This window comes from Capricornis sumatraensis, chromosome 21 (assembly GCF_032405125.1).
Source record: "Capricornis sumatraensis isolate serow.1 chromosome 21, serow.2, whole genome shotgun sequence".
NCBI classification, from domain to species: Eukaryota; Metazoa; Chordata; class Mammalia; order Artiodactyla; family Bovidae; genus Capricornis; species Capricornis sumatraensis.
This window is the reverse complement of record NC_091089.1, coordinates 60,783,985-60,808,697: the sequence shown is the minus strand read 5'-3', so window position 1 is coordinate 60,808,697 and position 24,713 is coordinate 60,783,985. Positions and strand designations below refer to the sequence as shown.

At 52.7% G+C, this 24,713-nt stretch overlaps 1 protein-coding gene across 1 annotated transcript; it reads left to right on the top strand.

Moving 5' to 3' along the window:
* The first annotated feature begins 264 nt into the window (after positions 1-264).
* On the top strand, positions 265-4,313 carry RAX (retina and anterior neural fold homeobox). The gene is made up of 3 exons (XM_068993534.1): positions 265-553; positions 855-1,111; positions 3,813-4,313. The coding sequence occupies exons 1-3, from the start codon at positions 265-267 to the stop codon at positions 4,311-4,313; spliced, it is 1,047 nt and encodes a 348-aa protein (XP_068849635.1).
* The last annotated feature ends 20,400 nt before the right edge of the window (positions 4,314-24,713 follow it).

The window sequence follows — 24,713 nt, the reverse complement described above, 5'->3', positions numbered from 1 at the left end:
AGCCTTAGCACCCCGAGTCTCGGCCACCCGCGGGCGGAGCTCCAACTTCAGCCGGGACCCAGGGGCCCACGGACCCGGCGCTCGCCCGCCTCTAGTGCGCGCAGGCGGGGCTGGCGGTGCTCGCGGCTCTCGGCCGCAGTTTGGTCCCCCTCGGGCTGGACGGCCGCCCCCGGGGGAGCCGACTTCGAGCCTCTGCTTTCGGTCTTCTGGGCCGGCTGCGAAGCCGAGAGCGCGGGCCGCGTCCTCCCGGCCCCGGCGCCCCCCATGCACCTGCCGGGCTGCGCCCCAGCCATGGCCGACGGCAGCTTCTCGCTCGCCGGCCACCTGCTCCGCAGCCCCGGCGGGAGCACCTCGCGGCTGCACAGCATCGAAGCCATCCTGGGATTTACCAAGGACGACGGGGTCCTCGGCTCCTTCCCGGAGGAGCGGGCAGCCCGGGGCACCAAGGAGCGGGATAGGAGGCCGGGCGCGCGGCCCGCCGGCCCCAAGGCGCCTGCCGGAGGCGCCGAACCGTCTCCGCCGCCCGCCCCGGCGCCAATCCTGGAGTACGAAGGTGAGTGCACACCCGGGCTGCTCCGAGACCCTCTTAGGGCTCCCAGACTCAGGAACTCTGCGAGAAGAGGAGAGTGCCCCTGCCTTCACTGTTATTAAAGCATCTGGGCGCGGGGCTGGGGGGGGGGGGGTTGTGTGCATAGCAAGGGCTTCCCACCTGCGCTCTGGGAAAGCTTTAGGGACCCCTCGCAGCCCTCACCCCCCACCTCCTTGGGCCAGCTCGGAGCCCACGTGGGTAGGCAGGGCGGCCCCCGTGTACGCCGAGCGAGTGTCTCTGACCGTCGGGGATCTCGTCGTCCCAGCCCCCCGCCCCTACTGCCCCAAGGACACCGGGGAGCCTCGACCGAGCCCTGGGCTTCCTGGAGGGCCGTCCGCCCCCGGCGACTCGAAGCTGTCGGAGGAGGAGCAGCCCAAAAAGAAGCATCGACGGAACCGCACGACCTTCACCACGTACCAGCTGCACGAGCTGGAGCGCGCGTTCGAGAAGTCGCACTACCCCGACGTGTACAGCCGCGAGGAGCTGGCGGGCAAAGTCAACTTACCCGAGGTCCGAGTCCAGGTAAAGAGCGCAGACGGGCCCGGGGAGAGCGGGTGGCTCAGGCTTCGCCGGTGCTCCCTAGACTCCCCGGGCGGCCTCGCGCTTATGGCGGCACTTTCCCCGTGGGCCTTCCTCGACTTGGCTCGCCCAGAGCCCTTTGGAAGCGTCACTGATTTTCCATGCGCCCCGCGCACCGGCCCTTGGACGATCTGTTCCAGTTCGTAGTAGCATCTCCCCTTTGGGGTGCCCTGCTTCTAAACTAAAGGAGCTGGGAATGGCTGACGAGATGGAGAGGCGGCAGCATCCTGGACTGGGGAGGGGGATCTGGGAGTGGGGTGGTCGGGAAACTCGGAGTGGAGAGAGAGTGTAGACAGCGGCTCCAGTGTAACCGGATTGAGGCCCCAAATGCCACCCTGTTTGATAACCGTGCGCACCTCCTTGCAAACCAAAACCCTGTCTTCTTATGGGAGCCTGGCGCCTCACAGTTGAAACTTTCGGAGGATTTGTTTAAGAAACTGACTTTTGCTTCTCTGGTGCACCTCCAGCCAAACTTCCCGCTGCTGCAGAGGCCCTTTTCTTTTTTATTTAAAGGGGTTTTCGCTTTAATTAAGGCTGAATTATCTTTAATCCCTGATCATTAAAATATTTGAAAGCCTTAAATATTTGCTAGTCATCTGTGAAAAATCTGGGAGGATTTCCAAATTGGGAGAGGCCTGAAGGGGAGACACTGGGAACAAATTTCGCGGCATCTGTAAGGCCGTGGGGTTTAGATGGGACTTCTGTGTGTGTGTAATGAGTTGGATTTCCAGGAAGGGAGGAAACTCAGTCAGACTTTGGGGCTTTTAGCCTTGTCTTAAAAGTAAAAGCGGACAGACTCTTGCTTTTTGTCTTTTCTGCTTAGTTAAAGGGGTTAAACTAATGAGTTAATGTCATGGTTTTAAAACATAGTTCCCTAATGTGACTTAGCACTAACTAGCAAGGACAGTTCAATTTCTCCTAATTTTGGGCAGAGGAGCTGCAAGGGTTTCACTGAAGGGGTGGACATTTCAGCACCTGCTTTACAGGGAGGGAGGGTGGGATAAGGAGAAGGGAAGAAAACAAGTGAAAAATGAAGGAAAAGGAAAGGGCAAAGCCCTCCAGTGACCCTCTGGGATACAGGCCCAGCCCACTCAAGGGCTGTCTCCACACCACTGTGCCACCTTCCTTCTCCTTTTCTTGTTCCTTCCCTCTGGACTTGTTCTGGGATGTTTGCTTCTTGTCTAAGATGTGTTCTTCTTGAGAACAGTGTCTGACTTCTCTATCACAGGGCCAGCACAGTGGCCCGGCATATGGTGTGTGCTTAACACACGGCTATGATGTCACCAGATGGGGGGGATCACAGGGTCCCCACTATGTTGAGAGAGCAGTAAAGCAGGAGAAGAGCAGACTTAGCCCTGGAACTCTGGGTACGGGACCTAAAGCCTATAGCTGATATTTCATGGGATGGAGTGGGGATTTGGTGGGGGGCAGTGGGATGTGCCAGTGTTCATATATCTAATGTTTCTGGGGAAATTAGGGTCTGGAATACACAGATGAATCATTTATAGAAAGGGGCCCAGGGAATCTGCATTTTCTGTTCTTTCTCTCCCACCCACCAAATCCCAGTCTTGCAGACAGTTGCCCTGCTCTGCTTGGGTGTTTTTTTTTTTTTTTTTTCCTCAGTTTTCCTAGGGAGTCCCTCTCGCTATTATTAACTCAGAACTGCTGTCTCCCTTTGGAGGTGTCAACCTTTCCCACATTTTCCTTCATAAATTCAATGCTGAAGCCACCAGTTTGGCCAAAGCTCCTTCTAGATTCTGCACTAAACTAGACCAATTCTCTGTGTTCTGTTTCCCCAGTGGTAACTTGGTAGTGAAGCCTTAATTATGCCCTCTCCTGTGCTTTTTATCAAATCAGCAATGGAAGTTTCAGCATTAAGAGACTTCACTCTTTAAAGAAGAGAGACTTCACTCTTGGCATGGACTCTCTAAAACAAAAAGAGAAACTTGAACTCATTGAATTCATCTTAGGGTCATGTCAGAACTAACTCCATACAATAAAAGTAGACTATTGAACTATTGTAATCCTCGAAAGCCATTTTTAAGAAATATCAGAAATATGAGTCAGAGATCAATTAAATAAAAATGAAAATCTTAGGAGAGCAGCAACATGCATATTTAAATATGCCCGGGATAATAAAATCAACCTAGTTTGTCCTGTCAGTTACTGTAACCACTAATGTGGAGACAGGTCCATTTTAACAGCCAGTGTTGTCAGTTAGAGTACTTCGAGCCTTAGATAGGCCACTGTGAGCCGGGTCTAAAGCGAAATGTCAGGATGGGGCGCCAGCCAGCAGTCTCAGAAATTCAGTGATATCGGGTTTCCCACGGTCCGGTTCCAGGGTTAACTTCATTTTCTCCCCCGCCTGTTTGATGCCAGGAGTTGGAAACAACCACAGCTAAGGGTGAGGTGAAACAAGGACAGGGTGGAACCACCACGGAGGACCGGGGTGGGACTGAGTCTCAGAGCGCAGGAGGGAAGAGGGTAGCCTTGGGCAGACGGGACAGAACAGAAGGGCACCGCGGGTGTGCAGCAGGGGTCGGGGGATGAGAGGCGCAGGGGGAGCCAGGGAGCCCAGGTTTTCCTCGGGAACGGGGAGTCCTGCGCCCTCCGCACCCCGACAGCGCCCTGCTGCCTTCCGCAGGTGTGGTTCCAGAACCGACGCGCCAAGTGGCGGCGGCAGGAGAAGCTGGAGGTGTCGTCCATGAAGCTCCAGGACTCGCCCCTGCTCTCCTTCAGCCGCTCCCCGCCCGCCGCGGCCCTGGCGCCCCTCGGGGCGGGCCCCGGGGGCGGCGGCGGCGGGCCGGCGGGGGGCGCCCTGCCGCTCGAGTCGTGGCTCGGGCCGCCGCTGCCGGCCGGGGGCGCCACGGCGCTGCAGAGCCTGCCGGGCTTCGGGCCGCCGGCGCAGAGCCTGCCCGCCAGCTACACGCCGCCGCCGCCGCCCTTCCTGAACTCCCCGCCGCTCGGCCCCGGCCTGCAGCCCCTCGGGCCGCCGCCGCCGCCGCCCGCCTACCCTTGCGGGCCCGGCTTCGGGGACAAGTTCCCGCTGGACGAGGCGGACCCGCGCAACAGCAGCATCGCAGCGCTGCGCCTGAAGGCCAAGGAGCACATCCAGGCCATCGGGAAGCCGTGGCAGGCCCTCTAGGGGCCCCGGGGACCCGATCGGGCCAGACGCCGTCCCGGGAGCCGACCCTGAGCCGCAGGCGCGCGCACCCCTTCTCCCTGGGTCTCCCGGGCTCGGCCCCTCCTGCCCAGCGCCACCGGAACAGCCGGGTCCAGGTCGGGCATCTGCGCCTGGCTCGCCCCGGAGGGCTGACTCCCAGGCCAGTCGAGGCCCTCTGGCCACCCCTACGTCCCCACGGACCCCTGGCCTCGCTGCTGGACGGAGACAGGTGGCATCGTTGCCCCCACCCGGCGGGCCCCGGAGCCTCCAGGTTCAAGGAACTCGAAGCCTCTGACCTCGGCCCCTCCAGGGCGGCGTGGCAACCCGGAACAAGGACGACTGGGAGGAAGGGGAGACGGAGAAAGTGTGAGGGACTGTTTGTAATAAGTAGCTTCAAAGAATTGAGGTGGGGCGGAGAATTAAAGATTGACCTGTTTTGGTTTGACTGGTTCAGCGCTCTCAGGACTGCGGGGGCGCGGAGGAAGCTGTGTGTATGAATGTGGGTTCTGGGGACGCTCGGGTGATGGATCGGGTGTTGCCGGAAAAGCAGCTGGCTGCGGAGGAGCCGGGCCCACCCCCCACCCCCCCGGGCCGCACATCCTTACCCGGACTCGCCCGCGTCCACGACCCCGCGGCGCCCTAGACCCGAGCTCCCCTCTCCTGCGGCGACGGGCGCCTACGAGTGTGCGGGGTTCTGGGTGCTTGGAGCCAAAGGCTCAGCTGCCTGCGCGTTCCCAGCCCCTCGATACGCTAACAGCCCGGCTGCAGCCGCTACTTGGAGGGACTGACTCCAATAGGAAGCATCCACCCATACCATCTTCCCAGGGTAAGAGCTGAACTTCTCGAAGCTCCTGGCGGCCCCGCCTCCCTTTTTCCAGCCCGCAACGGCCCCAGACGCCTCTAAGATCCTTGTCCAGGTCACCAGCTCCCCTGCTACCCATGGTTGATGACATTAGTGCTCCGGAGGCTGGAGCAGGCCGATGTTCGTCAGCTCCGGGTCTCAGTGTCGCCTCCAGAACCGCTCCGCTCCTCCCAGCCCAGCGGTTCGGCGTGGCGCGCGTGGGGCTGGCAGCCGCACTCCGGGAGGATGTCCTGGAGCGCTGTGCGCCGCAACCCGGGGCGCACTCCTCGCGGGTGCGTCATGGACAGGATTGCAGTTCTTTGGCGCCGTCGCTAGGGCTGGGGGAGAAATTCAGAAGTCTCTACGGGCGTCAGCATCTCGAGGGGTTCTCGCGGAGTACTGTCTGAGGGTCGTTAGGACGTTAGTGAACCACCCCAGCCCCCTTTCCTCCTGCGACGAGCCGGGCCTCCCTGGGAAATGGCAAAGATGGGTAGTTTACCGCATGGTGTAAACTCTTGGCGACCTGGCAGAAGGCAATACACGTTGTGATCCCACCTCTCTGATCCAGAGTATCCCTGTGCGGCCCTTGGGTTCCTGAAACCTACCCGGGGAAAGGAGGACTGTCGGGGCTGGAAATGGAGAGAGCGTCATCACAGGACCCAGTCCTTGCCCTGTGGGTCCTTAGAGTCTGGGCATAACCAGGGCTGTGTACCCCTAGGCTCTCCTCTGGAGCCTAACACATAGTAAGCTGGTTAGTAAGAATTTATTGAGTGGGTTGTTTTCCCTAAGCCGTTGTTGCTATTTAGGTCATGTCCGACTCTTTTGCGACCCCAGGGCCTATAGACCCCCAACACCTCTGTCCATGGGATTTCCCAGGCAAGTATAATGGAGTGGGTTGCCATTTCCTCCTCCAGAGGATCTTCCTGACTCTGGAGGGTCAAATCCTGGGGCATCAAACCTGCGTCTCCTGCATTGGCTGATGGATTCTTTACCACTGAGATACCTGGGAAGCCCCTTTCCAGGAAGGTAGGGAGTAATACATTTTAATGCTTTTCTCTGACAAGAGAAATGAATGGAGTGGCCCAAGTGATATCAGCTCTCGGCAGGGAAAAAAAAATAGGTAAACTCAGGATAAATAAGTAAATTTCTCTCACTTTGGCCTATTTTCTCTTTCATCCTTCAATGCCCTCATTTTACTAGGAATAATTTATTCTGAGAACTTCGGTGGTACCTGAAGCTTCACTTCAGGTGAGTACCACACTTATTCCACCGTTTCACCTTAGTCCTGGACACCTCTGACCTTTCCTTTCTCACCATTAGCATCTACTTTGATTTCCTTAGGTCATTTTCATTGCTCATTCTGTCTCCTCTCTGCCATTTTCCTTCCTATTCCTTTTTTTTTTTTTTCCTTTCTGCAGATGCAGCTTTCCACCATTTTCCTCTTCTTTTACTCTGAGAATGAATATTCTAAACCATCTCTTTAGGCAGCAACAGACTGAACCATACCTGGATTCAGGAACAAGTCCCTGGAGGATGATCAAAATCCTAATAGCTAATCACCATTGAAAGCTTACTGTGTGCCTGCTCTCTTCTAAGTGGTTTTCATCTCAGTGAAGCCTCACAAGGACTCTGCCAGGAAGATTCAACTAGCCCCATTTTATGAATGAGGAGACTGAGGTATTGGAGAGGTTGCACCAATCAACTCTGCTCGTAGGCCTTGGAGCTGGAATAACTAGAAGTCCTCTATCAATTCACGATCATATCGCATGTTCAGGAAATATTTGCTGAATAAGGACTCCTTAATTCCAGTTCCCACGAACAGCTAATTAGGCCACGCTGGGAATGAGATGCCGAGGAATGGATGCTAGCTGTGAGCGCCTTCCTGGGCTTCCTGGGGGAGATGTGGACGAGCCGAGGACCCTCTCTACGCAGTTCTACGGGCTGCCTGGCAGGGCGGCTTTAAGGGCCCTCAGTGAGTCAAGCTCCCAGCTCCAGGAGGAGGGGTGCAGGTGAGGCGGACAGGCGGTACTTTACTCAGGCTGGACGTGAGAATGGCTTGCGGTAAAGAGTGTTAAAACCCTAGACGACCGAGAAATACCCGGGGCCGCCGCTCAAGCTCACAGCTACGAAAAGCAGTTTGCGGAGGCGCCGGCCAAGGAAGAGCCCCAGCTTCCGAAACTAGACTCTCCCGGCTGTGATTGGTGTGTGTGTGTGGGGGGGCACCCGCCTTTCTAGGACTCTGGGGAAAGTCCCCCCGCCCCCAGTAAACCTGCATCCCTTGGGAAGTGGCCCTTGACTCTTCCACGATGCGGCTGCGGGTTTGGTCCAGACGATGCTACATGTGTGCACCGCAGCGGGACAGGAACCTGTTGGCACTGGTTTCGCGGGGATCGGGGAGAAAAGGCGGTGTGCGGCTATAAACAAACCTTGGTGCAGGCCAGCTCGGACCAAGGCAGTCTAGGGGCGGCCTGGGGGACTCCCTCGAAGGAAGGAGGATCTGACCCGCAGCCGAGCCTGGGAGAGAGGGTGGAACCGTCGGGACCGCGGCCCTCGGCTCCCGGGAGCACCGACGCGAGCCGCCCAGGGCTGGGCTGCAGGGCCGCGGGGGCGGGGCGGGGAAGGGCACCTCTGATTGGGCGGGATGCGGGGGTGGGGCGGGGAAGCGCGCCTCTCATTGGAAGAGCTGCTGGGCCGCGGGGGGCGGGGCGCCTCTGATTGGACGGCTCCGCGGGCAGGGCGGGGCCCGGGGGGGGCCCTGCGCGTCCCGGGGAGCGGTGGCCGCAGGTTCTTTGCGCTCCGCTTGTACCGCGGCTAATTCCCAGAGCCCGGCCCGCGCGGAGTCTGCCGCCCTGCTGGCCCAGCCTCCGTCAGCCACGCCTGCCGCGCTGGGGCACTTCCGTTTCCGCCTCTCTCCCTTTTGGAGGAGTCTCTTCCCGCTGGTGAGCGTGGCGCCTCCGCGCCCGGCGGGATGGCTCCGTACTTCTGGTGGCTATTTTTCTCTCCCTTGGGGACGCGGGGCACCGAGGGCTCCGCCTCTGCGGGTCGCCAGTCTCCGGAGCCCCGGCGTCCAGAGGCGGCCGCAGCCGCGCGGGGTCTTCCTCGCTCGGCCCTCGCCTGCGCTGTGGCCCGAGGCCCGTCCCAGCTGTTCTACCGCCGTGGGCTTCCGGCTCTCGAAACCCGGTCCTGTCTCCCGCTGGCCGGAGCTCTCATCCCTGCTGCCGGGAGGGGGAGGGGAAGGTGTAGGTGAGATGGGGTGGGAGGACTGGGAGAGAGAGCCCTTGGGGTGGTGCTGGCTTCTGCCAGAGTTCAGCCCCTGGACTCGGGCGGCCCCGCTGTATCCACTTACTGTGAAGTGTCAGTCGCTCAGTCGTGTCCGACTCTCTGCGACCCCATGGACTGTACCCCGTCAGGGTCCTCTGTCCATGGGATTCTCCTGGCAAGAATACTGGAGTGGGTTGCCTTCCTCTCCTCCGGGGAATCTTCACAACCCAGGGACTGAACCCAGGTCTCTTAAGTTTCCTGCATGGGTAGACGGTTTCTTTACCAACTAGTGCCACCTTATATGTGATTGCTCAGCTCAATTGCTAAGTCTTTTGAAACCCCATGGACTGTAGCCCGCCAGGCTCAGACTTTGTCCGTGGGATTTCCTAGGCAAGAATAGTGGAGTGGGCTGTCATGCCCTCCTCCAGGGGATCTTCCAACCCAGAGATGGAATCAGGGTCTCTTTCATTGCAGGCGGATTCTTTACCAGCTGAGCCACCAGGGAAGTCCTTATTCACTTACTTTAAACGTATAGTTAATTTCTGGGGAGATGGGAAATGTTACAGGAAGGGAGATGATCCCTGCCCCCGCAAGGGAGTGCGGGGAAGACCTCATGCTTGTTTCTGTCGGCCAAGTTCATCACTTCAGCTCAGTTCAGTCTCTCAGTCGTGTCTGACTCTTTGTGACCCCATGGACTGCAGCCCACCAGGCCTCCCTGTCCATCACCAACTCATAGAGTTTACTCAGACTTATGTCCATCAAGTCGGTGATGCCATCCAGCCACCTCATGTGCTGTCCCCCTTCTCCTCCTGCCTTCAATCTTTCCCGGCATCAGGGTCTTTTCCAGTGAGTCAGCTCTTCGCATCAGGTGGTCAAAGTATTGGAGTTTCAGCTTCAACATCAGTCCTTCCAATGAATATTCGGGACTGATTTCCTTTAGGATGGACTGGTTGGATCTCCTTGCAGTCCAAGGGACTCTCAAGAGTCTTCTCCAACACCACAGTTCAAAGGCATCAATTCTTCGGTGCTCAGCTTTCCTTATACTCCAACTCTCACATCCATACATGACTACTGGAAAAACCATAGCTTTGGCTAGACAAGCCTTTGTCAGCAAAGTAACATCTCTGCTTTTTAATATGCTGTCTAGGTGGTCATAACTTTTCTTCCAAGGAGCAAGCATCTTTTAATTTTATGGCTGCAGTCACCATCTGCAGTGATTTTGGAGCCCCAAAAAGTTAAGTCTGGTACTGTTTCCCTATCTATTTCCCATTAAGTGATGGGACCGGATGCCATAATCTTAGTTCTCTGAATGTTGAGCTTTAAACCAGCTTTCTCACTGAGTTCATCAGTTACTTGAAAGCTTTTGCAGAGAGCCCTCCGTATACCCCCAGGCTCCTCCCTCGTCCCTCGCGCAGCTGGTGGACCGACTGGATCTCGGGCCTCGGTTGCTCCCCCTGTTGTTTAGCGTGAGATGTAGTGTTTCGAACCCCCAGCCCCAGCCTGGCCGCGTGCGGTTCTGTCTCAGGTCCACATGCTCCTTTCGGCCCACAGACCATTACTACTAGTGGAACTGAAGCCTCTAGGAGGCCATCAAAAAAAAAGAAGACTTTCGAGGAAGGTAATATTAATGGACGGAGAAGGCAATGGCACCCCACTCCAGTACTCTTGCCTGGAAAATCCTATGGACAGAGGAGCCTGGTAGGCTGCAGTCCATGGGGTTGCTGAGTCAGATACGACTGAGTGACTTCACTTTCACTTTTCACTTTCATGCACTGGAGAAGGAAATGGCAACCCACTCCAGTGTTCTTGCCTGGAGAATCCCAGGGACGGGGGAGCCTGGTGGGCTGCCGTCTATGGGGTCGCACAGAGTCGGACACGACTGAAGTGACTTACCAGCGATATTAATGGAAAACTGGCCTTTCCTCTGCCCAGCCAGTGCAAGCCCTGGGGGCTCAGCCTGCGTTCTGACCTGCCCGGGAAAGGGGAGGCCGGGCAGCCGCAGGCTGGCTCCCCCAACTGTTCAAGAGGCCAGTCGTCCCCTTAATTGGGAACCGGCTCTAATAATCTGGCCTCAGCTCATTAACTCTACAATAGTGGGCAGAGTTAATGACTCATTAGTGATTAATTCCTTAACTGTGCCTTAATTGCTCACTGTAAAGACTTAGTAAAAACTGGATTAAATCGTCCAGGTTCTTGGCCCCAGTCTCTCACAGCTCTGGAAGACTCAGAGAGGGCTGGGTTCCCTTATCTTCGGAGGGCCATCTTCCTTTTTTTTTTTTAAGGAGAAATATCATGACATTCCTTATACGTGGAATCTAAAAAGAAATGATACAAATGAACTTACCACAATACAGAAAGTGACTCGCTAACATAGAAAACGAACCCATGGTTACCAGCAGAGGAGGACTAGTTGGGGGCTTCGGGAACATCACGTACACACTGCTGTGGATTCATGTGTATATCTGGCTGAGTCCCTTCGCTGTTCACCTGAAAGTATCACAACATTGCTAACTGATGGCACCAGCTGCTATCTGTGCATCATCCTGGAAGTTCATGCCAGAATCATCCATATAGACGAAAGGGTCTGGCCGGGGGTTCTCCTGGCTGACATCTGGCAAGGAAGGCCTGCCATGACTTCCCCTTGGCATGCTTGTTTTCAGGTGGCTGTGTGTGTCTCTAGGGACATATGGTCCCTTTGGTCTGGTGGGTCATCTTCTTAAGGGCGGGTGCAGCATCTCCCCTTGACCTGGAAGTCTGAGCTCTCTGGTCCAGTTGTGGCTGTGACATTGCCTGGTCATGTGACCTTGGACAGGCCCCCTTGTGACGCTGGATCCCCCATCGTGGACCATGTCAGGAAGGCACGTGGCGAGGACGTTGACTAACAGGATGGAAGGGACCGCTGGCACGCCATGCCAGCTCTGGACTGCCACCGGCGCTTTCCTTTTTAGCAAAAGTGAAAGCTGCTCAGTTGTGTCCAGCTCTTTGCGACCCCAAGGACTATAAGGTCCCTGGAATTCTCCAGGCCAGAATACTGGAGTGGGTGGCCTTTCCCTTCTCCAGGGGATCTTCCCACCCCAGGGACTGAACCCAGGTCTCCCGCATTGCAGGCGGATTCTTTACCAGCTGAGCCGCAGGGGAAGCCAAACCTAAGCTTCATTCATTCATTCCTTTCCTTCAATGCCGGTATGCGGTTAACTACTCAGCCCCATGGATTTCACTTCAGAATGTCTCCTAAATTCTCCTAGCCCTGTCTCCCTCAGCAAGTTCTCTAGCTCAGGGCTTCGACTCTCACCAGGGTGCACGGCCTCCCGAGGCGTGCAGTGCCTCTCTTGGCACCTACCACCTATGGCCCCGCTTTATGATTATTTACTCATTGATTCACCTACCCGTGACGCTTCCTGGGTTATTTCTTCCTTGATTTGTTTATTATCTTTATTGGGCTCTCCTTTTGCTAAATTCTGGAGCTGTAAAGGTTTGTTTTTTGTTGGCCAGTCCCTCAGTCGTGTCTGACTCTTCGCGACGCTATGGACGGCAGCACGCCAGGCCTCCCTGTCCTCTACCATCTCCCAGAGCTTGTGCAAACTCATGTCCATGGAGTCTTGGTGATGCCATCCAACCATCTCATCCTCTGTTGTCCCCTTCTCCTCCCGCCTGCAATCTTTCCCAACATTAGGGTCTTTTTCAGTGAGTCGGCTCTTCACATCGGGTGGCCAAAGTATTGGAGCTTCCAGTGAAGTCCTTCCAATGAACGTTCAGGGCTGATTTCCTTTAGGATGGACTGGTCTGGGCTCCCTGCAGTCCAAGTGTAATAAAGACAAAGATACATCTTCTGTATTATCCCCCCGTCCCTCAATCCTTTCGATCTGTCCTTCACACTGTGGTCAGAATTAGGTACTTGAACAGTTCCTCGTGGCTCTTGGGAGCACCTGATGAGCCTCTGAGTCTGACCCAACCCACCTTTCCAGGCTTGTCTGCTGTCTTCCTCCTCACTCCCCTTCCCTCCTCATCCTCTGCTCAGGGGGCACCGGCGTGCTCTGCATTTCACTGGTCTGCCACGTGCTTTTCCACTTTGTGGCCCTGGGTATGCACACTCCTTCTGCCTGGAAGGACTTCCCACCCTCCCCTTCCTGCCCGACTCTGTCAGGACCTGGCTCAGGTGCCACTGCCTCCGCGCAGCTGGCCTGCGATCCTGCAGTGGTCGGTTCCTCTTTCCTCTGCCCCCAGGGCACCTTGCTGGTGTGGCCTTGAGCGCTGTGCCAGCACTCATCCCGTGGTGCTGCCTGTGGCCCCCAGGGAGACCGAGGGGTCCTTAAAGGGCAGCTGACTTTTGCCTGCACATTCAGTGCCTGGCCTGACGGGGGCACCCAAACTGATGCCCAGTAACTAGCACAAGGATACATGATTCCCAGAGAGAGCTCCCCATCCCTTAAGGGCTTGCAGCAGAGAATCTGCCCCAGACCACAAAGTCACAGAAGAATTCTCTGAAGAAGGGACACTCAGCCAGAGCTCTGAAGGGAAAACAAGTCAGCCAGGCAAGAGGGGAGGGGAGGGCAGGGTGTGTGCAGAGGAGGAGAGACCAGAGCCAGTGTGAGGCTCACGGAACAAGGCTGATCGGGCAGAAGCCAAAGGACAAGAGAAGTGAAAGTCTCTACAACTAAAAACAGTCTTAAGAGGCAGGGTCTGTGTCCAACCAAGATTCATAAGCAGGGGAATTTTCCAACACAGGAAGTGTGTTCAGCTGCTCCGACGGCCAAAAAGTAACTAATGTCTGCTATAGGCAGACATATAGGTGACAAGATCATTTCAAGTAAATTGTCCTGTCTGCAGTATGAAGAACTGGAAAGGAGGCAAGAGAGAGTTCTAGAAGACCAGTTAGAAGTCTATTGCGGTGATCAAGGCAAAACAGTGTGAGAGCCTCTTTTGGTAGCAAGGAGGCCAGGCCTGGAGTTGAATGAGGAGACTGAGTTTAGTCTCCATCAAATGAGTTGGCGTGGAGAGACTGGGTGGGCAACTCTTGGTACTGGCTCGGAGCTTAAAGCAAAGAGCTGGCTGCTATTTGAGCTCAAGATCACCATACAAATGATCGTCGAAGCCCTGGGCAGACACGAGATGAGGCTGCAGAGACCGGGGGACTGTGGCGTGAGTAGAGGAGGTTGGCGTCAGCGCCTTGAGAGGCTCCTGGCTCTGTGGGCAGTGTTGGAGGAGGCAGGGCGTGGGGAAAGGAGACTCAGGGAAGTGTCGTGACATGGAAGCTGAAGAAAGAGTTTCAAACGGGGAAGGATGAGCAACCAGACTGTTATTATTTTTAAAAACTTAACACTTAGCCAGTGCTGAAGCAAGGACATACAGTTTTGCTTCCTGCGGGGGCAGGGTGCGGCTATCGGGAAGCCTTGTCAGTGGTTCCCGCTGTCTGGGAAGCGGTCGCTGTGGCGGCCAGACCCCGAGCGGTCACTTCTCCAGGACTGGGCGGTCAGCGAAGGGCTGCTCCGACACTGACTGCTTTTCTGTTTGTGTTGACCCCCTGCCTGTCCCTCCTTCTAAACTTTTCCCCACCTGTTTTTTGCATGTTCAGAAAGACACTCACTCCACATCTAGGAAGAAAGTGAAATAACAGTCCTAGAAATGGCAACTGAGGCTCTGAAATCCATCCTGTATGAACGATTTGGTCCTTCATTAAAGATGGTTCCAACTTACCTTCCTCCGTCACTCAAACTCTTCTGCACACACCCTCTACTGCTGCCAAACTGTCCAGCAAACTTGACCCAAGCTTTCCTACCTCTATGCCTTTATCCAAGTTCTCCCCTCTACCCGGAATATCTTCCCCCACAGAAAATACTTTCAGATGAGTGAAAATGCAGCATATCACAGCTTATGGGACCCAACGAAGGCAGTGCTTAGGGGAGATTTTACAGCTGTAGATGCTGTCTCTGAAAAAGAAGACCGCAGATCAATAAGCTAACCTTCCATCTTGGCACACGGGAAAAAAGATCAAACTAAACGTGAAGTGAGCAAAAGGAAGGAACCAGTAAAGATCCAGATGGGAAACAGTAGAGAAAAAATACTTCATATAACGAATCATCAGGGGAGTGAAAAGTAGAGCCATGAGATCCCACTTCCCATACCTTAGGGTGACTGTCATCAGGAAGTCAGCAGCAAGAAATGTCGGTGACAAAGCAGAGAGATCAGAACCCAGCATACATGGCCGGGGGAGATGTAAAATGGTGCAGTCACTTTGGAAAACCATCTGGCCCTTCAGATGATTAAATACAAAGTTGCCATAGGAACCATCAATTCTGGCCAAGACAAAGGAAAGCATAACCACACAGAAACCTGTGCATGAATATTTATAACGTGCATTTTTCATAACAGCTAGAAAGTGGAGACGACCCAGATGCCCATCGCAGAATGAATTAACGCACAATGTGGTACATGTGAGTACATAAAGTGAAATATTACTCAGCCATGGAAAGAATGGGGCACCGACACATACTCCAGCGTGGGCGGACCTTGAACACGTTAAGTGAGAGACCCAGACTCAAAGGACCGCATACCATGTGAATGGATATTCAGAGGAAATTCGGAATAGGGAGATCCATAGAGACAGAAAACGGAATCATGGTTGGTCTGTGTTGGGGGCAGGGAGGATGGGAACACGGTGAGTGATTAAGGGTGGCGGATTTCTTTCTGAGAAGATGAAAATGTTCTAAACTCAGCCGTGGTGAGAAATGATTGCATATATCTTTGAACATACTAAAAACTGTTGGATGGGGCACTTTAAATGGGTGAATTGTATGGTATGTGAATTATATCTCAAAAAAGCTTTTTTCTTTTTTTTTCATAAAAGTCTTCCCATCAAGCTCTTGCAGCTTCCATCCATTTCAGGTATTCACACTGGAAGAATTTTCCTAAATGCCGTGATGTTCCGTTGTCAAGGAGCCTCTTCAAAGTCAGTAAGATGTATCAATTCAGCTAACAGAGAATGAGCCCCCACTGTCCCAGGCATTGCGATCAATACAGCCATCCACTTCTTCTGCCTTCAAGGCTCCACCCACGTGTCTCACTCCTGGGAGGTAGAGACCCTCTGCTATGAACAACTGACCCTGCCAGCTTCTCACTCTCCCCAAGCCCCCCTCTATACTGTTGCTCAAAGCAGACAACACCTTTTGGGGGGGCTATACCATGTTGCATGCATGATCCTAGTTCCCCGACCAGGGGTCGAACCCATGCCCCCTCAGTGGAAGCAGAGTCTTAACCACTGGACCACCTCAGGAAGCCCGTGGACCACACCTTTTCTTCAAAAGGAGAGGCCATCCTAAAATGCCAGCTCTGCTGGGAAAGAGAACCATGGCTGAAATTCACCCTGTGATGTCAGCGCCTGACTGGAAAAAATTTCTCTGCAGTGGTAAGTCAGGGAGGTGAGGCTGGGGAGGGGCAAGTGTGACAGGAGCGCGACCTCAGGCTCCAGGGAGGCTGCAGGGTGGACCCAGTCCTGCTCTTTCACCGAGTGTCCTCTGTCTCAGTCGCCTCTCCTCCGCTCTGTGCAGCCCTCTGTCCCTAGTTCACGGCTCCTCTCCTCCAGGCGTCTCTCCTCGGCCTCCCCTGCCCTCTGTCCTCTTATTTCCTAGGATCGGTCTCTCCTGTTGTGTTTCTGAAATCCCACTCCTTCCCCTTGGCCACTCCAGGCTCTTTTTCAGAGCAAACAAGCCTGCAGTAAATGGGACTGCCTGACACCTGCCCCCAAAACCTTGCTTAGGCAAGACTTTGTCCTCAGACTCTAACAGCAGCTCCTTCTATCTTTTCTGTATTTTGTTCCATGTGGGGTGAGGAGTATTCCTTCAGATGACTGTCAGAGAGATGACCAGATTCCTTCTCAGGAGGTCACAGGAACCCCAGTTCAGCCACCGCCGTTTTTTTTTTTTAAGCCGCAGACTTGATATATGGCTTCGGGCAGGGTAGTTTCACCCTGGTAGTTTCTGCAGTTTCACATCTTGACTTCTCTTTCTGCCGTCAAGGCTCCCTCTGTGTGTTGCACTCACCTGTTTCCTTCCCCCATGGGCTTCCTGGGTAATAGAGACCCTCTGCGCGAACACCTCCGAGAAGGCGGATGGCACCCCACTCCAGTACTCTTGCCTGGAAAATCCCACGGATGGAGGAGCCTGGTGGGCTGCAGTCCATGGTGTCGCGAAGAGTCCGACACGACTGAGTGACTTCGCTTTCACTTTTCACTTTCATGCATTGGAGAAGGAAATGGCAACCCACTCCAGTGTTCTTGCCTGGAGAATCCCAGGAACAGCAGGGCCTGGTGGGCTGCCGTCTGTGGGGTCGCACAGAGTCGGACACGACTGAAGCGACTTAGCAGCAGCAGCAGCTCTAACACCTGACCTTGACAGCTTGAACAGGAAACCACGTTTCCACCGCTGTAAAATAAAAGGGTTATTAGAACAAGGAGTTCCCTGGTGGCCTTCTGACTGAGATTCCCGGCTTTCACAGCCACGGCCTAAAAACAAAAATTAAAAGGAAATGAAGTGAAGTGAAACAAAACAATTTAAAATATTATACATTAAAATAAAATGAAATATTATACCAGAGGAACTGGAAAATCTTCCCGGCTGTCAACGTTCTGACTCAGAGAAGAGAGTGCTTCAGTAATTTGGCTGATGGCGACACCCGGTGGTCATGCTGAGAACTTCACTTTCTGATTGGCGGCCAAGTCGCCTCTAACTCTGCGACCCCATGGACTGCAGCATGCCAGGCCTCTCTGCCCTTCACCAACTCCCGGAGCTTACTCAAACTCATGTCCATTGAGTCTGTGATGCCATCCAACCATCTTATCCTCTGTCGTCCCCTTCTCCAGCCTTCAATCTTTCCCAGCATGAGGGTCTTTTCCAGCGAGTCAGTTCTTCACATCAGGTGGCCAAAGTACTGGAGTTTCAGCTTCAGCATCAGTCCTTTCAATGAATATTCGGGACTTAGCTCTTTTAGAATGGACTGGTTGGATCTCTTTGCTGTCCAAGGGACTCTCAAGAGTCTTCTCCAACACCACAATCAAAAGCATCAATTCTTCAGCGCTCAGCTTTCCTTATAGTCCAACTCTCACATCCGTACATGACTACTGGAAAAACCATAGCCTTGAGTAGACGGACCTTTTTGGAAAAGTGATATCTCTGCTTTTTAATACGCTGTCTAGGTTTGTCATAGCTTTTCTTCCAAGGAGCAATCTGTTAATTTCATGGTTGCAGTCACCATCTGCAGTAATTTGGGAGCCAAAAAAAAATAAAGTCTGTCACTGTTTCCATTTTCTCTCATGCATTTGCCATGAAGTGGTGGGACCAGATGCTGTGATCTTAGTTTATTGAATGTTGAGTTTTCAGTGAGCTTTTCCACTCTTTCGCCTTCATCAAGAGGCTCTTTAGTTCCTCTTCATTTTCTGCCATTAGGGTGGTGTCATCTGCATACCTTCTGGTTGGGCACCAACAGTTTTCCAGTAGAACCCTTCCTTCTCAGAGCCATCTGCAATGAGAAGGGCGTTTCCTCAACCAACAGCGGCCTTCCTTTTTGAGTCCTCCGAAGTCCGTGGGCTTCACACCTCTCCTTGTGATGGAAAACCCTGGCTTTTCTACTCAGACTCCCTCCCAGGCAGGTCAACCCAACCCAGGGAAATCTTCTGTCGTTAAAGCCTCTGGGAGGCCAAGAAAGGTTATGCTTCCATGTTTCTCATGCCCCTCCATCATTCAGACTAGAAAGAAATCAGTTGTAAATCAATTTATTCAAACCATGAATGCCTTAACCTCTAACCACTGTCATGAGGAAATATTTGCATGATTTCATGAAATGAGCCCTGAAGCAGGGAAATTCTTTGAATTGAATGTATTTGGCATATACCATCGAGCACACTGAAGATGTACAATGTGTCAGTTTACATATTGCAGTGTGAGCGAAATTTAGCACCTCTCTTTTTAGTGGTTGAGATAACTAACTTTCAGTCTCCTAGTAAGTTTGATGATCGTAGCACAACATTGCTGTCAATACTGAAGTAGAGCAATCCTTAATTCAAATTTAATTAAAAATTATCCTAAGGGTAGAACTTCAGATGCCTGTGGAGTAAAAAACATTTGATACAAGCCATCTTCTTCCTGGTGTCCTTTCAAATCACAACAAATAGATAATAAGCTTAGTGCTATCACTAGACATTATATACTATAGGATTTCCTCTCAAGTTAGTTTCTAATACCTGGTATTTAATGCCGAGGTATTAATGATTTCAATATCCTAATATGTCACCTACCTAGAAATATTTACATTCTAAGAGTCAATTTCCAGGGTACAATGACCAGCCCAAAGAATTAACAGTAGCATTTAGGTGTGTAAGACATCTGGTCAGGAAATACTTGGAAGCTCAGTGACCTTTTTGGCCACCCGCTAATGGCTGAGATGCTGATGATACTTAAGGTTCAGAGAGGGGAAAGCAGATTAAGACTTGTTCAATTTATTCACTTCCTTCCTAGAGAAACAGACGGTAACTGTCCCAGGAGAGGAATTACCGTTTTGACTCTGGAGCACTTGCGGGAGGCAGATGTGATATAAAAACTAGAACTTGCCTTAGAGTTTGAAGGATGGGTTTTATTCTGTTTGTTTTTTTTTTTTTTCCAATTTACAAACTAGGTGCCCTTGAGCTAGCTCTTGGGCTTCCCTTGCAGCTCAGTTGGTAAAAAATTCACCTGCAGTGCAGGAGACCTGGGGTTTATATACCACATGTTACTAACCTGCATATAATTGGCATGAAATCGTCTATAACCTATTTGGAACTTCCAAGTTTGACTTCTTTATTTATTTATTATATTTTCTTGGCCATGCTGCATGGCATATGGGATCTTAGTTCTCAGACCAGGGATTGAACCCACACCCCTTGCGTTGGAAGCATGGCGTCTTAACCGCTGGAACGCCAGGCAAGTAGCTCCAAGTTTGACTGCTACATATGCTAAGTTGGTATCTGCTCCCCCCGGGAGAGGAAATGTCGAAGACGTAACCTCCCCGCAAGTGTGGGAAGGCCAGAGGGAAGCAGTTCATGGGAAAGTGAAGAAGTGTCACCAGTGGTGAAGAAGGTGCCACAGTGACCCTGGTGATGATACTGGAAGTGATACAGGAAGGTTGGTGCTGGGAGGGGCAGAAATAGAACCAGGGACGGGACCTACGCAGTCAGGGGTGTGTCCAGGAGGTGGAGAGGCAGACGAAGGCTCGTCCAGGGACAGCTTCTTCTCGGGGCCGCGTGGGGATGAGAAGGAAGGGTCTCATCCGAGAAGGAGAGGGTCGGGCAGGAGAAGGGGGCAAAGACAGCCTGCTTCCCTCGGCGACCTCTTTGCCTTGGAGGGCTTCTTGGCCTGGACTGCATGGATAACGCATTAAGGACAAATAATTCCCTTTCCCTAGACAGGTTGCTTTTTTACTGAAGTGTAGTGTTGTGTTAGTCGCTCAGTCGTGTCCGACTCTTTGTGACCCTGTGAACTGTAGCCCGCCAGGCTCCTCTGTCCATGGGATTCTCCAGGCTAGAATACTGGGGTGGGTTGCCATGCCCTTCCCCAGGGGGTTCTGAACCAGGGATCGAACCCAGGTCTCTTGCATTGCAGGCAGACTGCCTGAGCCCCCAGGAGGTGCTTTTTCACCGGGGGACTCTGAAATGCCGGATAGCATGCTGCGTGTCACTTATCAAACTGACGGATGGTGCGTCCTCTCAGCACTCACTATGGGCGGGCGGGCAGACAATGGAGACAAATGAAACGGGCTGGGTGCGCTAGGCCGCGGCGGGGACTGTGGCACAGTGGACAACGTGAGCCCCTCCCCGCCACAGGGCCACGGCAGCCACTGGCTGTCTTCTGGGAGAGCAGGCCCAGTGGCAGATCCTCTGATTTTGCAAAGGGCTTGCCATCTGGATTTGTAGGTGAAATCCCTTGATGTTGAAATGTCTGTGAACGACTGTCATCATTTTATCTTATTTTCTTTTATTCATTTATTTAGCTGCACTGGGTCCTGGTTGTGGCAACTGAGATATTCAGTCTTCTTTGCAGCGTGTGGGACCTTTAGGTTCAGGATGTGGGATTAGCTCCCTGACCAGGGATTGAACCTGGGCCCCCTGCATTGGGAGTGTGGAGTCTTAGCCACTGAACCACCAGGGAAATCCCTAATTTTCATTTCTAAGACACTCCCCAGGCCAGCAGGCAGCCAGTCCCTGACTGCTAAGTCATTAATAAATTGTTTGTCACATCATTCACGTTTTTTTTCTCCTTCCATCCCCAGGAGTTTAGTGGGGGCGGGGGTAGTGGGTGGGGAAGCAAGGAAGATCTCTCTGGCCTACGCATCTTTATTTGTTTGGTTTTGTTTTTTCCAAAATCAAGTTCAATCCCCAGCCTCTCCATTGAGGCCGTCCCTAGCAGAGGCATCTTGGGAAACTGCCAGGCCGTGGGGAGTACCAGTTGAAGCTGTCGATTTCCTTTCCTTTTCTGCGTGTCAGGGGACCTGTTATGTTGATTGCACTCATCTTGCAAAGCAAGGAGGAGTAAGGACCAGAAAAGCTGGGTCAGGAGTGAGGAGCGTCCTGTCAGCTGCGATCACAGCCTAGTGTGGCAACGAGAGAAAGGGACTGTTGCTCTAAGGGATTCATGGCCCTGAGCCCATCAGAAGGACTCTGTGGGCATCCGAGCACGGAATAACACCCAGCAGTGCCTCATTTTTGAACTTGCTTTCCGGCTGGAACCACGGTTGTGTGAGGTCAAAAGAAATGAAGTTCATGCCCGTCACCAGCACCGCTGGAAGTTCCCCCCACGTCCTTACTGAGGGAGTCTTGACTTTGCGTAGGTTCCTGCCCCTCCTCACACATGACTCATGGGTAAATCCTAATCAGTGAGGTCAGTTGCAGTGGTCTGGTTCTGTTCATTAGCGGCAGGATTAGGCCAAGCATGTGACCCACCTGGTCATTGAGGTGCAAGGGATTTCGAGACCTCTGGGAAAGGACTTATCACTGTTAATAAGATGAAGCCTAAAAAGAGGTGGCCCCTCTCCTTTTGAATGTTGTCTTGTCTGGATGTGACAGCTGGAACTCCAGCAGCCGTCTTGTGATCTCGACAGTAGTCAGCTCAAGGATAAATCTGAATCCTGGTGTCAGAGCGGGAAGACAGAGAGACCCTTCTCCTTGAGGGTATCGCTGAGTCACTGAATTAAACTGAACTCAACAACCTTGAATCCTACCTCCCTCTGGAGTTCTAGTATATGAGACAATAAATCGGATCTTTTATGCCAATTTGAGTTGAGGGTTTTCCGTTACTAACAGCCAAAGGTATCTTAATGGGCACAGCGATCATTGCTGGAGGTCTATGACATAGTCTCTTTTCCATCTAGAGTCACGTGGACCCATTCATTCATTATTCACTACTTAGTTCAATGAGTCTGATCACAGGGCAAAGAGAAGCAGGGCTATGGTTAGGACTGCCAGCAATCCCACTTGTGGGAACCCGGAGGAAATGAGATCCGCACCTCCAAGAGATGCCTGTGTTCTCACATCCATTGTAGCGTTATACACATGGTCTTTCTGCTTTGGGAATAGCGACAGTTTTTCATTGCGGGTTTCCCTTGAAGGGTTATCTCATAATCTCTGATTAAGGCAGCCTGTGGTTGAGGAAATGAATTATGTAAACCCCACTTTTTGCTTAGATTACTCCCTACGCATCCAAGCTAGTTTAGAATGCCCTGTGGTGACCAAATGCCCCAAGAGGAATGGAAAGGTGGGTGTTGTGGGGCTAGAAATCATACTGCACGGCTTGACGTGCCCGCTTAGCGAGTTGCTGAGCCTCTGATCGTAAGCGAAGACTGCTGAATTACCCACAGCAACCTGCCCCATGGCACATAGAAAAAAAATGACTGTGGTTTTTAAGAGAACAAATTTGAAGGCAATTATTACTTCCTTCCCTTTTGGATTCTTCCTCTTAATTATCCCGCTTTGCTGCAAGGAGGCCTAAATACTGTCACCTCTTAAAAGCCACCCTCTCTCCTCGCTGTGGGCATACAGACACCCAGCTTGTGTGGTGCTGGGAACAATCGGAAGCCTCTTCCTTCCCCCAGAGTCCCAGGCTGGGGCTGAATTGTTCTCTAGAATAGGAATGGGCAGAAATCAAAGAGGAAATTCTTTTTTGAGAACCACAAGGGGCAGGGGACATCTGTAACCTGGGGCTGACCATATCTTTCATTTTTTATTATTTATGTATTTTCCTTTTCTCCCCCCACCTTGGACTGCACCCCGTGGCACGTGGAACTTAGCAACCAGGGCCTGAATCTGTGCCCCCTGCAGGGGAAGTGCAGAGTCCTGCCCCCTGGACCACCAGGAAGCCTGACCACAGCTTTTGAATACACTGCCTTCTCTGATAGGGTCTATTGACTGTGCCGGGGGCGGGGGGGGGGGGGGGGGGAGGCGGGGGAAAGAAGGGTACGTAAGAGTTGTGAGTTAAGCTTCATTTGGGGCAAAATGGGGACTCTAGCCTGGAGAACAGCGCTCAGACAGCTCTAGGAGCTGCTCCGAAGGGGTAGGAGGAAGCCTGGAGTATTTGTGGTTTTGGGGAAGGGAGTTAAGGATAATCGAGCACACATTTTGGCAGAAGGTGGCCGCTGGTCACAAGAAGGTGGGCGCCGGTCACGAGGAGCAGATGCGTCCATTAATGATTTTAATGCTTTTCTAGGTATGAGCAAGAAACCGAGCTCATAAATCGTCTCCTGGAAATATCTGTCAATAACTACCTTAAGGCCTGTCCTGCCAGACTTCCCGGAGCCCAGAGTGCCTCCCTCCTGATCCCCCTTCGCTCCTGCAGGGTGTGTTGAAGGTCATCAACTACAGTGGCCGGTGAACCGCATCCTTGCAGAGGCAGGTGGCAAGGACCCATGTTTAGGTCCCACAACGTCTGTCCCATATTCCCGAAGCAGAACCTTCGTAACTACATTTCCCAGCTCCCCTCGATGCCAGTCTCAGGCATGTGATCTAGGTTCTGCCAATCAGACACAGACATCGAAACCCTGGATTCAGAAGCAAGCCAAGGGCGGAAGAGAGTTGGGGGCCCAGAGCTGTGTGCACAGGCAGTGGCAGACAGCGCCGACTCCGTGGTTCTGTCGAAGGCCGCAGGGGAACTGTCCCATCGACCTGTCGGAGACGTGGCTTTGAGCCCTGGACGTGCAAGCTCAGCCGTGATCTCCAGGCTTCCCCACTCACTGTCTCCTCCTAGAGCTTTCCTTTCCTCCTTAAGCAACTCAAGGTGGATGCTGTTCCCTGCAGCTGAGATTTCCCAGGCCCAGTAGGCACTCACGGATAGGTGATAGGAGTCCACTTGGAAAACAAGGGTCCAAGAAAGCTCTCCGTGTAGGGAAAGGTATTATCTTTTCACTGAAGGGATTCTGATCTTTACGTTTTAATTTGTTGTTGTTGTTGTTGGACTATAGTTGATTTACACTGTTGCTTGGTTTCAGGTGTACAGCAAAGGGATTCAGTTACATGTACACATCTATCTGTTCTTTTTCAGATTCTTTTTCCACGTAGGCCATCACAGAGTATTGAGTCGGCTTCCCTGTGCTGTGGGTCCTTGTTGATTCTCTATTTTATGTATGGGCTTCCCTAGTGGCTCAGACGTATGATAGTGTATATATGTTAATCCCAAGCTTCTAATTTATCTCTCCCCCACCTTTCCCCTGTGGTAGCCATCACTTTGTTTTCCATGCCTGTGAACCTGTTTCTGTTTTATAAGCAAGTTCATTTGTGTCATCCTTACAGATTTCATATGTAAGTGACCTGTGGCTTTCTCTTTCTTACTTCACTTAATACGACCATCGCTAGGGCCGTCCATGTTGCTCCAAGTGGCATTGTTTCATTCTTTCTACGTTAGGTAATATTCCATTGTATTTATGTACCACATCGTCTTTATCTAGTCACTGATGGATGAACCAAGGCTTGATACAGGGGAGCTTGCAAGTGTCAGGAGATTTGAGTGAGAATTCCTGTGTCTAGGTCAGGACATGGGAGGAAAAAATAATTGCAACCAAAACAAAGGATCATATCTGCTCTCATGAAACAACCAAACAAGAGACATCTAGATGGGCTTATTCCAGAAGCATTGCCTTCCTCTTCCGACCTGAAATGCCACCACTAGAGAAATGTCCCCTGAGTCTGGAAAGGTTGTTCCCATCTTTATGAGTGTCCTCTGTGTGTGCATGCTAAATCACTTCAGTCGTGTCCGACTTTGCAACCCTATGGA

Bases quoted from the DNA above. Each gene is read 5' to 3' on its own strand.
- RAX (XM_068993534.1), top strand. From the start codon at position 265: ATGCACCTGCCGGGCTGCGCCCCAGCCATGGCCGACGGCAGCTTCTCG. The intron at 554-854 runs GTGAGTGCACAC...TCGTCGTCCCAG, and splicing joins GCCAATCCTGGAGTACGAAG to CCCCCCGCCCCTACTGCCCC. The intron at 1,112-3,812 runs GTAAAGAGCGCA...TGCCTTCCGCAG, and splicing joins TACCCGAGGTCCGAGTCCAG to GTGTGGTTCCAGAACCGACG.